The 16,433-nt window shown below is 40.2% G+C and overlaps 1 protein-coding gene across 1 annotated transcript in view; it reads right to left on the minus strand.

Moving 5' to 3' along the window:
- DTNBP1 (dystrobrevin binding protein 1) overlaps positions 1-16,433 on the minus strand; it is a 121,881-nt gene that overhangs the window by 81,547 nt on the left and 23,901 nt on the right. Inside the window, exon 5 of the mRNA XM_026511529.4 lies at positions 7,365-7,497. Coding sequence (XP_026367314.1) covers positions 7,365-7,497 — 133 coding nt within the window. The remainder of the gene's footprint in view (positions 1-7,364; positions 7,498-16,433) is intronic.

Raw genomic sequence — 16,433 nt, forward strand, 5'->3', positions numbered from 1 at the left:
CTTTGTTCTTAGTATGTCAGACCAGGCTCCTTTATCAGTAAGTTACAGTAGCAGAAGCAATGGAAATTTTCCATCTTCATGCTTAACTAGCTCGAAATCGGTAATCAAATATAGAAGAACTATATTGACAAAAATAAAGTTTCTTCCATTTTTACATTAAAAACTTTTTAAAAATCCCTTTAAATAATTATAAGCAGATGGATGATGTGTACTCTGAATATTTTAAATTGCATTTAAATGGCAGAAATTGAATGCCCCTGTCACATCCTGCTCATTTCCCATTACAAACTGAATCGCATGTATGAGTAAAGTTGCTAACCAAACTCAGAACACATGTACATAAACACTAGCAGGGCTCCACAGACACCTTCACAAGAAGCTCAAACTTGACCATTCTGCTCTCTATAACAACAGCATACGTCTCATTTAGGGATCAGTGGAAAAGATGGGTGGAATTTTATTGTGAAAAGCCATTTGGGAATGCCTGACAGCTGTGCAGCGAAGAGCTTCACAAATCTTTATGAGAAGACCATCCCAGAGGAAGAGCGATTCTGCTTGGAATTTTTCTTTGTGCCATTTGTTTGAAATCCGTATTATCTGTAGTGTAACCGCTCATATATGAAGAATGGGTGGCGCACTAAAATTATTTCATACTTAATGAGTACTTTTCTAACAAAACAATGAGCCTCGAGGGAGAAAGAAATCTTTGGTTTCGAACCCAGAGGTCACAGAGGCCAGGTACTAAAAGGCTTGAAAGATTCTTCAAATGCTTACATTACCCTTTTATGTAATAAGATAATACAGCAATGATGGTGTGGTAACAAGGAACCTGAAGAAATGCATTAACTTGCAGGCGCCGTTATGGAACAAACGAGATCTGTGTGGCACGTGAAAAGGTGTCTAAAGAGAGTTAATGTGCCTCTTGAAGAGTCTAATCCCAGAAAGTAACCTGAACAATAAAATACTCTAGTTCACGAAACACCTGTGGCTGTGGCAGTCTCCCTGCTAGACGCTCTCAAATTCCATAACGACAGCAAAACAACGATGTATCAGGTTAGGTCAGATCAAAAGAAAGATCCGAACTCAGTCTATGGCTTTCACCCTTACAGTACTCTGTTATCTAAGAATTCACAGATTCTTCTGTTCTGGGAGAAGAGAACAGTCTTTTCAAAGTAGGTCACTTAAAATAAACTAAGCAAGAGCAAAAACTCCGAAGAGCCCTTGATAGGCTAAACTTCAATAAAGGAACAGGGTTAGGCTACCCTCTAGTGGAAGTTCAAGAGAATTCAATACTTTTCACACATTTTACCAGTTTTACGATAAAATGCACACTGTGGTTTTTTCGGAAGAAGGACGTGTATAGAAATTGGTTGACAACCTTCCTTTTTTTTTTTCTTATCCCCGCTCTAGCAATGTTCAGAATACAACACTGTTCATCTACCACATTTCATGCTGCGGCTTTGCATTCTACCTAATCTTACAGGACAAGCTCAACTGTGTAACATCCATCCAAACCCTTCTGTCAAAGAACAGTGGTTTTGTAAATTTGCAAAGGCTACAGAGACTTCCACTAGAATGCCGCCATCTTGATGGCAGGTACCCGGTCCTGCTCGGCGTTGTAGTCCCCAAGCCTACAGAGGGCCCATGACACACAGTAGATATCTCATTAGGTACTAAGCACTGAGCTGAGTGCTCTATGCACATCTGCCATCTCATTCAACCCTCCAACTACCCTCTGAGGCAGGAACTCTCATCCTCTTTGTGCAAAGACACAAGCTTGGAGCAGTCAAGAAGCCTGCATGGAGTCTCACAGGAAGTTGTGGAACTGGGATCCAAACTCAGGTGTGAGAGGAATCCACAGCCCTTATTCTCTAGTTTCCATAGTATCTTCATCATTTTTTTTAAATGTCAAACTACCAGTAATTATCTATTACACAGGCTTATGTAAGATGAATGGATCACACTCCATTTGAAGAAAAAAAAATGAAGGGATTATCCAGTATTACTTCACAATTCCTGGGGGATTATGTAATCAGGAGTCATATTTATTAAGCCATAGGATAAGGCAGCTAAAAGCATCATCAAAGGTTCAGACTGCTCACATCATGTAAGTCCTTGACTGTGTAATAAGGGCAGACAGTCTAAAGGGCAGAGCAAGACTAAAAAGGACGCGTAGCCCGGGAGATGGCGGGACTGACTGGATATGGTATTAGATCTGACAGGGAAAGAGCACAAAGTTCAAAGAAGTTAGGGGAATCCTGTGACTTCATACACATCAGTACTACTTCTAGTTTTTAAAATTTTTTAAATTATTGCTTGACTATTTAAGCCTTATAATATTACATCAAAGTATTCAGGAGATAAGAGATATTCCTAGGCTGCCAAAAAATAAAAGAATCTGGTAGTATATGAGCAAATATTTAAAACACTGGTTCCACTACCTAGGAATGAGACATAAACTCCTTAAAATGAATTCATAAACTATACCAATGATACAGATATATGTTTATATGACCTACCCCACCAAATCTGGCTTTATAGTATTTTCCTATTGTAAAGAATATCAGCACCGGTCCAAGATGTTTAAGTTGCTTACCTAAAATCTCAACTCAAAACACCTCTCTATGGGGCTTACTCTAAGTCACCAGATATGAGGTCTTCAGACTTCCAGTTCTGACTATCTGTCCTACAGTGAGTCATTCATTACTAAGTATAAATATCAGACAAATAACAGCAATACAATGAAACCAAAGGTAGCATGCGTTTCAAATGCTAATGGTAACTCAGACTGGCAATACATATGAGAACCACCTAGATTTTAGAGGTATCTTTTAAGGCAACAGAATTAGCTCTTCAAAAAGAGCTCCATACGAGCATACCTCGTTTAATTGTGCTTCACAGATACTGTGTTTTTTTACAGATTCAAAGGTTGTGGCCACCCTGTACTGAGCAAGTTTATTGGTGCCGATTTTCCAACAGCATTTGTTCACTGCATGTCTCTATGTCACATTTTGGTAATTCTCACGATATTTCAAACTTTATTATTACTGTGGTGATGTGTGATCAGTAATCTTTGATGTTACTACTGTCATTGTTCTGGGATGCCATGAACCACACCCGTAAAAGACAGCTAACTTAACTGATAAATATTGTGTGTATGTTCTGACGCCCTACCAACGGGCTGTTCCCCCATCTCTCTCCCTCTCCTGGAGCCTCCCTAGTCCCTGAGACACAACAATACTGAAATGAGGCCAGTTAATAACTGTACATTGGCCTTTAAGTGTTTAGGTGAAAGGCAGAGTCACACGTCTCTCATTTTAAATCAAAAGCTAGGAATGATTAAGCTCAGGGAGGAAGGCATGTTGAGAGCTGAGATAGGTTGAAAGCCAGGCCTTTTGCACCAAGCAGTTAGCCAAGCTGTGAATGCAAAGAGAAAGTTCTTAAAGGAAATAAAAAGTACTACTCTAATGAACCCAAGAATGACAAGAAAGCAAAACAGTCATATTGCCAACATGGAGAAAGTTTGAGTGGTCCGGACAGAAGATCAAACCAGTCACAGCATCCCTTAAGCCAAAGTCTAATCCAGAGCCAAGCCCTGATTCTCTTCAGTTCTGTGAAGGCTGAGAGAGGTGAGGAGGCTGCAGAAGGAAAGTCTGAAGCTGGCAGAGGTTGGTTCATGAGGTTTAAGGAAAGAAAGCATCTCTAGAACACCAAGTGCAAGGTGAGGCAGCAAGTGCTGATGGAGAAGCTGCAGCAAGTTCTCCAGAAGATCGAGCTGAGAGAGTTAGTGAAGGTAGCTGCACAAAACAACAGATTTTCAACGTAGATGACGCAGCCTTCTACTGGAAGAAGACGCCAACGAGGACTTCCGTAGCTGGAGAGGAGACGTCAATGCCTGACTTTCAAAGGACAGGCTGACTCTCTTGTTAGGGCCTAACGCAGCTGCTGACTTGAAGTTGAAGCCAGTGCTCATTCACTATTCCGAAAATCCTCAGGCCCTTAAGAACGATGCTAGATCTACCCTGCCTGTGCTCTGTAAATGGAACAACAAAGCTGATGACAGCACATCTGTTTACCACATGGTTGACTCTTTTAAGCCCACTGTTGAGACCTACTGCTCAGGAAAAAAGATTCCTTTCAAAATATGACTGCTCATCCACAATGCACCTGGTCACCCAAGAGCTGGTGGAGAAGGACTACGAGATATATGTTGTTCTCATGCCTGCTGACACAACATCCATTCTGGGGCTCATGGATCAAGGAGTCATTTCAACCTTCAAGTCTTATTATTTAAGAAATACATTTTGTAAGACTAGAGTTGCCATAAATAGTAATTCCAGGACAAAGCAAATTGGAAATCTTCCAGAAAGAACTCATCATTCTAGATTCCACTAAGAACATTCATGATTCATGGGAAGAGGTCAAAATATCAACACGAACAGGAGTTTGGAAGAAGTTGATTCCCACCCTCAGGGATGACTCTGAGGGGTTCAAGATATCAATGGAGGAAGTGGAAACAGCAAGAGAACTAGAGTCAGAAGTGGAGCCTGGAGATGGGACTGAGCTGCTGCCCTCTCATGATCAAACCTCACGAGAAAAGGCTTGTTATGGATGAGCAAAGAAAGTGGTTTCCTGAGATGGGAGCTTCTCATCCCATCTGATGGTGATGATGCCATGAAGACTGTTGGAATGACAATGAAGGATTCAGAATATGACATAAACTTAGGATTGAGCAGCGGCAGGGTTTGAGAGGATTGACTCCAATTCTGAAAGAAGCTCGACTGTCGGTAAAATGCTATCAAACAGCATCACAAGCTACAGAGAAATCATTCATGAAAGTCTGAGTCAATCGATGAGGCAAACTTCATTACTGTCTTATTCTAAGAACTTGCCACAGCCACCCCACCTTCAGCAACCAGCACCCTGACCGGTCAGCCGCCAGCAACATGGACGCAAGACCTTCCACCAGCAGAAAGATTACAACTCACTGGAAGTTCAGGTGACGGTTAGCACTGTTTAGCAATGAAGTATTTTTAAGATCTTTTTTTTTAAAGGGAAGGGCAGAGGGAGAGGGAGAGAAAATGTCAAGAAGACTCCATACTGACCACAGAGCCTGATGCAGGGCTCGATCCCAGGACCCTGAGATCATGACCTGAGCTGAAAGCAAGAGTCAGGCACCCAACTGACTGCGCCACCCAGGCACCCCAGCAATAAAGTGTTTTCTAATTAAGGTACATACATTTTTTTAGACATATGCTATTACACACTTAACAGACTACAGTATAGTATAAACTAATTTTTATATGCGCTGGGAAACCAAAAAATTCATTTGACTCACTTGATTGCAATATCTGCTTTGCTGCAGTGGTCTGGAACCAAACCCACAACATCTGAGGGAGGCCTGCATGTTCTATTTTAAGAAAGACTTATATAAACTGCATTTCCCAAGCAGAATTAACTAGGAGAATAATTAGAATTGCAGCAAAAATGCATTTAATCAGTAAACTGATATCCAACAAAGAACATCTATCAACACAGTTTACTCCCAACTAGGAAAAAAAGAAGGGAGGCTTTCCTATCTGCAAAGAAATACACAACCAATTTAAAGCAAATGACTCAGACAGATGCAGGAAGAGAAGCCAAAATAAAGTGGCTACAAAGAAAATCCCAAATGTCTCGGGGGCTGTTTCTCTAGTTAGCTATCAAAGGCCTGACAAGGTCATTACTATACCCGCAAGGGGGAAGTGAGGCAGAGGGCAACCACAGCTATTTTACATTTCTCTTAAGAGCCAGAATCTCTTGTTCCAGCCGCGCTTTCAGAAGTAACAGAACAGTGACACCAGGAGATACTTGTAACAGCCAGGGCTTTCAGAATACAGTTCACGAGGGGCCCCTGGGTGGCGCAGTCAGTTAAGTGTCCCACTCTTGATTTTGGCTCAGGTGGTGATCTCAGGTCCCGCACTGGGCTCCGCACTCAGCTTGACGTTCTTTCTCCCTCTCCTTCTGCCCCTCCTGCTCATGCTCTCTCAAATAAATAATAAAATAAATCTTAAAAAAAAAAAAAAGAACATACAGTTCATGAGGCTATTGATAGCTGCCATCCTGTCTCATCCCCCACTGAGGACATGATCCCTGGGACTGGGATCCTGGATCCACATCTTATTAACAGTCTCTCTGAGCCTTACTTTCCTTAGCTGAAAAATGGGATAATAATAGTTACTTTTAAAGAGTTCATGTGAGGATTAAAGATAATGTTTGCAAAGCACCTCATGGTCTCTGACCTATGACAGGTGCTATGAATGTTAGCTACTGTTATCAGCAACAGCATTCCAAATACCATCCAGGTGCATTTTATCCAGACACACAAAAAAAACTGTTTTACGTACTAATTACTGGCTCTGTCAATCATTTTTGCTTTGCTTAAGAAGGGTAATACTGAAAAACAGAAAGAGATGATAGGTATCCGTACCTTCGTACCTGTAAGACCGAATCAGGTTACTGGCCAGGGGAAGTTTATCTCCCATGTAGGTACTCCTACCTCTTACACTTCACTAAGATCTTAAGCTTGGTCAGAAAAGAGTGAGCCACGGTATTATCCTATCATGTGGCACCATCAAACATAAAAGGGAATTTTTTACTATAAACCCAAGAAACAAAGAATATCAGCATAATTCATTCCAATGAAGAAAACAAAAGAATATGAACTTCCATAGATATAAATTTAGCCAAACAGGCACCCTCATTTACCTGGATTTGTTTTCTCTCTCAAGTGTTCAAAGAGGGAAAAAAAACACATTTCAAGATACAAAGCTCTAAGCAGACCTAATTTTTAAAGCAATAACTTCCAGAGTACATTCTACAACCAGGACAAAGTCACTATAACCCCTTTTATTTTATATATTTGTACTTTTTAAAGTAGGCTCCATGCAGAGCATGGAGCCTAATGTGGGACTCAAACTCACAACCCTTAGATCAAGACCTGAGCTGAGATCAACAGTCGGACACTTAACTAACTGAGCCACCCAGGCGCCCCTATATATTTATGCTTTTAAACTGAGATCTAATGTCACACACACAACCCTGAGTCACCCTAAGAACCAACAAATTATAATTGTGTTTCCGGAGCTGAACTGAGGCAGTAAAGGTTAGTGGTGTATTTTACAAATAATTTCTATACTTTAAAACTATTTCCTGCCCAATCCTCTGCTAGTCAGACATGAAATTAACTATAAGTCACCCTTTTACAAAAAATCATTTAACCAGGAATTTCACGCATTCTTAGAGGGCTCTGAATTTCTATCCAGTTCAGTCCAAATTATTCTCATTCCTAAAAGTGACACGCCGATAACAAACATCAAACTCACTCAGATTTGCTGTCATGGATTCCAAATCTGCTAATAAGCCAGGAAGCTGCTGGAGCTGCTCCTGTAACGCGACCAGGCTCGTCCTCTTCCTCTCCCAGTGCGCTGACAGCATAACCACCTCGCTGTCCACCAGCTGCAAGAGAGGAGCAAAGTAAAGGCAGAGTTCAGGCACAAGGAAATGACAGCAGAATGGGAGTTACTCAATGTTCTCTTTTAAACCCTCTCCTGAGGATCCCCAACAGGACACCCCAGAGAAAACTCGAGTTGTTTTCTTTCTTAGAAAAGCACCAACTTAACATTCAGTGCAGAAAACCTCAAATTACCACTTGTCTCACTGCATTTTAACCCGGAGAAGAGAAAGTTCAGAAATGACCTTAGAAATCACTTCTAAGTATACCCTGTTTTTAAGTAAACCATGTATTTGAAAACCCAAATCTAGAAAAAATAAATCAAAAACCCGACACTAACAACCGAAAAGAAAACAAAAACAACCCAAACCACAATTACCAGGTAATTATTTGCTTTACAAAAGGACTTTTTTGAACAGAAAAGTTACTGAATGCATTTAGAATATATATGGTTCAATCTATATTTAAACAGGAACACACTGCATAAAGTAAGGTAAGCTTGTATGTGAAGGAATTGAGGCAAGTGATCGATTCCAGAAAAAAGGAGAAAAGCACTTATGTTAACAAAGACGGAATTCAGATGTAAAGGGCTCCTAATAGCAGGGCTGTGACATACTAGACTGGCCCGAAAGATTGCTAACTTCTTTTAGTGAAGACTGTACAGAAAATGACAGACATCAGTTTCTCCCAGACAATTTTGTTTTGGTCTTAACACGGTAGGAGGGAAAGGGCTTAGAATAAGATTGAGAAGGAGCAGGGAGAGGTCATCTTTTGAAAACTCCACCAGTGATAAGCAAGAGCTGTGAAAGATAACCACAGGAGTACAATAAATGCAAAGACTGCAAAACTCATTATATAACAGAAGAAAATGCATTTGAATTCTATCTGTAAATCAGAGTTCACAGTTAAGTTAAAAAAAAAAAAAAAAAGACAATTTACACATCCCAAGAGTAAGATTTTTCAGGAGTTAGAACATGAATACAACAAATTCTTTTTTTTAAGACTTTTTTAAGATTTTATGTATTTGAGAGAGTGAGAGAGCACGTGCACATGTGCGCACACAAGCGGGGGGGGGGGGGGCAGAGGGACAAGCGGGGCTTGATTCCAGGACCCTGAGAGCATGACCTGAGCCGAAATCAAGAGTCAGATGCTTAACTGACTGAGCCACCCAGGCACCCCTGAATACACCAAATTCTTACTGAATCCCACTAAGGTAACAAAAAACTTTAGAGAAATAAAAGTATCAAAATTAGATGCAAAATTATTTGTATGTGGTGCGAGATTGCTTCGGTTTCTACATTTTAATATTCTAGAAATTCCCAACATGGCAACAAAAGAACTATGCTCCGACAGAGAGGTTAAAAGCCTCCTGATTTCCTTACTGTGTTTCCTGGCTCGCACACCTCCCCACTACCCTCCGGCCCACACTAGAGAGAAGACCACATCATCTCTCCCAGACAAGCCTCCACTGAGCTTTACTCAAGCCGCACTGCTCGTTAATTCTGTATACTTAAAAATGCCTATCGCCAACCAGGTTTATAAAGATGTCTAAGAGTAGTTTAAGAAATGCTGAGCAATGCTAACATATCTAGCTGTGCAATAGTAAGGAAACTAAGGCTTGACACAAGGATCTGCATTCATAAAATTCATCTGTACAAACTTCTACTGACCGACCACTCCCTGTCTGCCCGGCACTGTTCAGGCTATGGAGATGTAATGGTGAATGAAACAAAACAGATCCTGCCCACTTGCTTATACCCTCGCAGCAGGCCTCCCAACTCCTCTTAGCTTCAGTTTTTAAACTCAAAAGAAGAAAAAAATAATTCCTATATCACAGCGTTGATGTGAGGATAAATACAATATATTTTTCCTGGTACATGGTGTGTTTTTTTGTAAAGTCAGTTAAATCTTAACTATCCTGGTTAATTTGGAAAATCGAGAACAATTTTTGATATTAACCATCTCTCACTGAAAACTGAAGTACAACATAAACATTAAAACAACTATGATCTAGTTCATAACTTCCACAAAACTGAAAATTATATTCTCAATACGGGATAGAAGCAGCACATATATAGAAAAAGATGTAAGAATACAGTAAAATGCCATTTTTATTTAAAAGAATGAGAGATTGAATGGATTCTCAGAAATCATTATCAATAATTATGCAATAATACTAAAAACACTTTGAGCATTTTCTGTGTGCCAAGCCCTATGCTAAGCAATTTATGTACATTATCTTGTTTAGACCACACAGCAACCTTATAAACTAAGCACTTTTATCACCTCCATTTTACAGGTGAAGACCCGCAGGTGTAATGAAGTTATGCCTCTTTCCCAAAGGCCACAACGGACTGAGATCAATCCCACAGAATCTGACACTAAAGTCCAGGCCCTCAATCAATATTGTAGGGACTGCGCTATAGGGTTGTATGAAAGGAAGACGTGAGAAGCTAGCAGAAGAAAATAGTCTAAAAAACTATTCTTAAACTTTACTTAATGATAAGAAATGATCCATCACAAGAAGGCCAATTTTTCCATAATTATGAATATATAGATCAAACACCAGGAAACCAAATTTAAGCAGTAAGACAAACCCACGGTGCTTTATTCCAAAATTCCTTCTGGTGGACACTGAAGCAGGAGCATGAAAACAAAAGGAGGAGACTACCGAACTCAACAGTTCAGTGTTTGGGGGTACAGAATTCCATGTGATTTCCAAACAACTTCGTATGATAAGCAGGGTAAATGGTGTTATGCATTTTAAAGATGAGAAACTAACAACAGAGAAACTAAGTTAGGTGCCCAAGTTCAAACGGACTAGTGCAGAAACTAGGATTTCTAACACCCGGTTCAGTGAACTTTCTACCACAGCCAGAGGAGAACCACGCTGGAGCATGTCTTGTATGACCAGTTTCACTTCAAACTGCTCAACCATGAATCTTAAGAGTTCAATCCGAAGGCAAGCAAGTGTTTCACAATAATGGTAATTAGAAGCAAATAACGCACTGGAAGTCTGACTTTTACAAACTGCCCTCAGAGTCTAGCCCCTAAAGTCACTATTAACTATTCATTTATATATTGCTAGGTAGGAAAAAAAAAGTCAAAGAACTTGTAAACAAACAAACAAAAACCAATGTAGAAAAAGCCTAAAGTTACACTCACCACAAATGTTCATTTCTAAGATACCATCTGAATTTTAAGACTAGATAGTAAGAATTAGCTTTAAAGTAGATGAGTATAAAATAATTTGTCAAAAACAAATGAATGGTTCTTAGTATATTTGCCCCGGCAAGTTGTCTGGTTAAAGGGCACCAAAGACACATGAGAACAGTCTGACAAAATCAATTCATCATAGGTTTAACACTATGCATATTAAAGATTTGCATTTTAAATATTTACGTATGTCTCAACAATACATCAGAAAATAAATTTTCACTTTTTTTTTTAAGATTTATTTGTAAAAATCTGGAAGAAATGGATGCATTTCTAGAAACTATAAACTACCAAGACTGAAGCAGGAAGAAATAGAAAACCTGAACAAACCCAAAACCAGCAAAGAAATTGAAGCAGTAATCAAAAATCTCCAACAAGAGTCCAGGGCCAGATGGCTTCCCAGGGGAATTCTACCAAACGTTTAAAGAAGAATTAACACCTGTTTCAAAAAATAGAAAACTTCCAAACTTGTTCTATGAGGCCAGGATTACCTTAATCCCAAAACCAGATAAAGATCCCACCAAAAAGGAAAATTACAGACCAATATCCCTGAGGAACATGGATGCCAAAATTCTCACCAACATGCTACCCAACAGGATCCAACAGTACATTAAAAAGATTATTCACCACGACCACGCAGGATTTATTCCTGGGCTGCAAGGGTGGTTCAACATCTGTAAATCAATCAATGTGATGCACGACATTAATAAAAGGACAGAACCATATGATCCTCTCAACAGATGCAGAAAAAGCCTGTGACAAAGTACAGCACCCTTTCTTGATTAAAACTTTCCACAGTGTAGGGTGGCGCAGTCATTAAGCGTCTGCCTTCGGCTCAGGGCGTGATCCCCGCGTTATGGGATTGAGCCCCACATCAGGCTCCTCTGCTATGAGCCTGCTTCTTCCTCTCCCACTCCCCCTGCTTGTGTTCCCTCTCTTGCTGGCTGTCTCTCTCTCTGTCAAATAAATAAATAAAATCTTAAAAAAAAAAAAAAACTTTCCACAGTGTAGGGATAGAGGGAACATACCTTAATACCATAACAGCCATATATGAAAAGCCCACAGCAAATATCACTTTCAACGGGGAAAGACAAAGCTTCTACCCTTAAGGTCAGGAACATGACAGGGATGTCCGCTATCACTACTGCTGTTCAACATAGTACTAGAATGCCTAGCCTCAGCAATCAGACAACAAAAAGAAATAAAAGGCATCCAAATTGGCAAAGATGTTGTCAAACTCTCACTCTTTGCAGATGACATGATACTCCATGTGGAGAACACAAAAGACTCCACCCCAAAATTGCCAGAACTCATACAGGAATTCAGCAAAGTTGCAGGATATAAAATCAATGCACAGAAATCAGCTGCATTTCTATACACTAACAATGAGACAGAAGAAAGAGAAATTAAGGAATCGATCCCATTTACAATAGCACCAAAACCCATAAGATATCTAGGAATAAAAGTAACCAAAGAGGCAAAGGATCTGTACTCAGAAAACTACAGAACATTCATGAAAGAAATTGAGGAAGACACAAAGAAATGGAAAAACGTTCCATGTTCATGGATTGGAAGAACAAATATTGTTAAAATGTCTGTGCTACCTAGAGCAATCTACACATTCAATGCAATCTCTATCAAAATACCATCGACATTTTTCACAAAGCTAGAACAAATAATCCTAAAATTTGTATGGAACCAGAAAAGACCCGAATAGCCAAAGGAATGTTGAAAAAGAAAACCAAAGCTGGTGGCATCACAATGCCAGACTTCAAGCTATATTACAAAGCTGTAACCATCAAGATAGTATGGTACTGGCACAAAAACAGACACATAGATCAATGGAACAGAATACAGAGCCCAGAAATGGACCCTCAACTCTATGGTCAACTAATCTTTGACAAAACAGGAAAGAATATCCAATGCAAAAAAGACAGTCTCTTCAACAAATGCTGTTGGGAAAATTGGACAGCCACATGCGGAAGAATGAAACTGGACCATCTTCTTACACCATACACAAAAATAGACTCAAAATGAATGAAAGATCTAAATGTGAGATGGGAATCCATCAAAATCCTAGAGGAGAACACAGGCAGCAACCACTGTGACTTTGGCCTCAGTAACTTCTTGCTAGACACGTCTCCAAACGCAAGGCAAACAAAGGCAAAAACGAACTACTGGGACTTCATCAAGATAAAAAGCTTTTGCACAGCAAAGGAAACAGTTGACAAAACCAAAAGACAACTGACAGAATGGGAGAAGATACTTGCAAATGATCAGATAAAGGACTAATATCCAAAATCTATAAAGAACTTACCAAACTAACCACCCACAGAACAAATAATCCAATCAAGAAATGGGCAGAAGACATGAACAGACATTTCTCCAAAGAAGACATACAAATGGCCAATGGACACGTGAAAAAAATGCTCCACATCACTCGCCATCAGGGAAATACAAATCAAAACCACAATGAGATACCACCTCACACCAATTAGAATGGCAAAAACTGACAAGGCAAGAAACAACAAATGTTGGAGAGGATGTGGAGAAAGAGGAACCCTCTCACACTGTTGGTGGGAATGCAACCTGGTAAAGCCACTCTGGAAAACAGTATGGAGGTTTCTCAAAAAGTTGAAAATAGAGCTACCCTACAACCCAGCAATTGCACTACTGGGTATTTACCCCAAAAGTACAGATGTAGTGATCTGAAGGGGCACCTGCACCCCAATGTTTATAGCAGCAATGTCCACAACAGCCAAGTATGGAAAGAGCCCAGATGTCCATCGACAGATGAATGAATAAGATACAGTATATACATACACATACACACACAGGAATATTACTCATCCATCCAAAAAAATGATATCTTGCTGTTTGCCATGACGTGGATGGAACTAGAGGGTATTATGCTTAGTGAAATAAGTCAATCAGAGAAAAACAATTATGATATGATTTCACTCGTGTGGAATTTAAGAAACAAAACAGAGGACATAGGAAAGGGAGAAAACAATAAAACAAGATGAAATCAGAGAGGGAGACAAACCATAAGAGACTATTAATCATGGGAAACAAACTGAAGGTTGCTGGAGGGGAGGGGGGTGGGGCCATGGAGTAACCGGGTGATGGGCATTAAGGAGGGCACATGACGTAATAAGTACTCGGTGTTATACACAAGTGATGAATCACTGAACTCTACCTATGAAACAATACACTATATGTTAATTGAATTTAAATAAAAAAACAAAAAATTTTTAAAAAAGACTTATTCCCGTGAGCATGAGAGAGAGAGAGCACGCGTGCGCGCACACAAGCCAGCACATGCACACGTGCATGCTGGGGATAGGGGCCAAAGGAAAGACAGAGGGAGAGTCTTAAGCAGATTCCATGCTGAGCGTGGGCTTGATCTGACAGGCAGCAACCTCAGGACCCTGAGATCACAACCTGAGCTGAAACCAAGAGTTGGACACTTAACCAACTGTGCCACCCAGGCACCCCCAAAATTTTCATTTTTAAAGCTAAGCACTGTATTTCTGGAAAGCAACAGAAGCACTTTTGATCAGATGTGGGTCTTAAAATAACTGCATGAATACATTTAAGGTCCCCAAATAGCATAAATTCACCAACATATCTTACAGGAAATTCTTTCTCCTGTATGTTTTATTATGAAATACTTCTTATAATCAAGGCAATTACTTGTTAAAGCTCTTCGACAGGATCCGGTCTTTGCTGAGCACTGTGGGACTCACCCATGCTGATTCACACAGATGCAGCAGTTCACTAATTTTCACTGCTGTATGGTATTTGATTTTACGATTGACACTGTGATTTATTCTGTAGATGGACTGTGGGACTGTCTAGTTTCAAAAAACCTGCTCAAACATTCCACTACAAATCTCCGGGTGCACACGTCCAAGTCTCACCAGTGAGTTACAGATGCATCCGAGGTACGGCTCTCATCACACAGAGTGGCTCAATAGGCCTTGGGGTCATAAGGCCGCCCTGGCCTCTCTACCTGTGACTTCAAGTAGCCTCATCTGTTTACTATGTAATAATCCATGGCAACGTTATCAGAGGAAATACGTGCCACACCAGTATTATGAGGGGAAAGCGTGAGATGCAATGCTCTGGGGATATCCCCAGGCGCAGAACTGCATTGGAGACGTACCTCCAACTTCAACTCCTGCTTAATGCCAATGCATGTTTTCTTTCTTTTTTTTTTTTTTTTTTAAGGTTTTATTTATTTGACAGAGAGAGAGAGAGCATGAGTAGAGGGAGCAGGAGGGAGAGGGAGAAGTAGGCTCCTCGCTGAGTGGAGAACCCGCTGCGGGGCTCGATTCCAGGACCCTGGGATCATGATCTGAGCCGAAGGCAGACGCTTCACCGACTGACCACCTAGGCAGCACCGCCAAAGCATGTTTTCTAACGCCATCGTGGCAATGGACTTACACTCCCTGGTTCTGGTTGCTCCTCCTCATGTTTCTTCCCAGGGAAGAAACCAAAACTGTCCTCTGAAAATAATGACCATCGGCACAGAAACGTGAAGCTTAAATTTCTAATAATCTAACGAGTATAAATTTGTGGTTTCAACTTGTATTTCTTTGATTACTAATCAGCTTGAAACACATTTTCATGTTTATCGGCCACTCCTATTTTTTCATCTGTAAAATACCTGGTCATATCTTTTGCTCACTTCTATATTTTGCTCCCTCTTTTTATTGGTTTGTATATGTTGTTCATATTTTCTGAACACTTGTGTCCTCTGTTTTATGAACTGCTTAACTTTTTCATGGTGTTGTTTAATGAGTAGAAGCCTCGATAAAAATTATTAATGCCTTCCTTAAGAAATCTTTCTCTACCCTGAGGTCTTAAAGGTCTTCCACTGTTCCCCAAAAGCCATAACTTCCCTTTCACATTCAACTCTGAAGAAGTCAAAATGTGAATGAAGGTCTTCATCTACTCTTACTCAGCATGATGCTGGACGTTCTACCCAGTGTGAAAAGACACGAAGAAATGGAAGTTGTACACATTAGGAGGGAAGAAACAAAACCTACCACTTACACAAAAGAATTCCCATACCCAAATACAAATTAGTGGAAAAGAGGATTTAGGGACTCCTGGGTGGCTCAGTCAGTTAAGTGTCTGCCTTAGGCTCAAGTCATGATCCCAGGGTCCTGGGATTGAGCTCGGTCCTGCTCAGTGGGGAGTCTGCTTCTCCCTCTCCCTCTGTCCCCCCCCCATGCTTGCTCTCTCAAATAAAATCTTAAAAAAAAAAAAAAAGAGGATTTAGCAAGAAGGTTGAACACGGGATCAATGCACTGTAAGTCAAATACTGCAGGCTTTGGTAGATATCAGCCAAAGAGGTTATCTTCCACAAAAAACCTGCTAAATCATTTTACTCTAAGTAGATGCTTAATTTTATCGAATTTCTACATTTGATTGTATTATATTGTACAACCGATTCATTGTATTTTCTGCATCTGACGATCACATATTTTTCTCCTTTAGTATGTTAACACAGTCAATTGCATTTAAAAGACCTCTAAGGTCGGGAAGCATGGGCGGCTCAGTCAGTTAAGTGTCCAACTCTTGATTTCAGCTCAGGTCATTATCGAAGGGTCATGCGATCCAGCCCTGAGCCAGGATCTATGCTAGGCATGGAGCCTAAGATTCTCTCTGTCCCTCTCCCCTCCCCCACTTTTTCTCTTTAAAAAAAAAAAAAAAA

Source organism: Ursus arctos, unplaced genomic scaffold, assembly GCF_023065955.2.
Source record: "Ursus arctos isolate Adak ecotype North America unplaced genomic scaffold, UrsArc2.0 scaffold_31, whole genome shotgun sequence".
NCBI lineage: Eukaryota > Metazoa > Chordata > Mammalia > Carnivora > Ursidae > Ursus > Ursus arctos.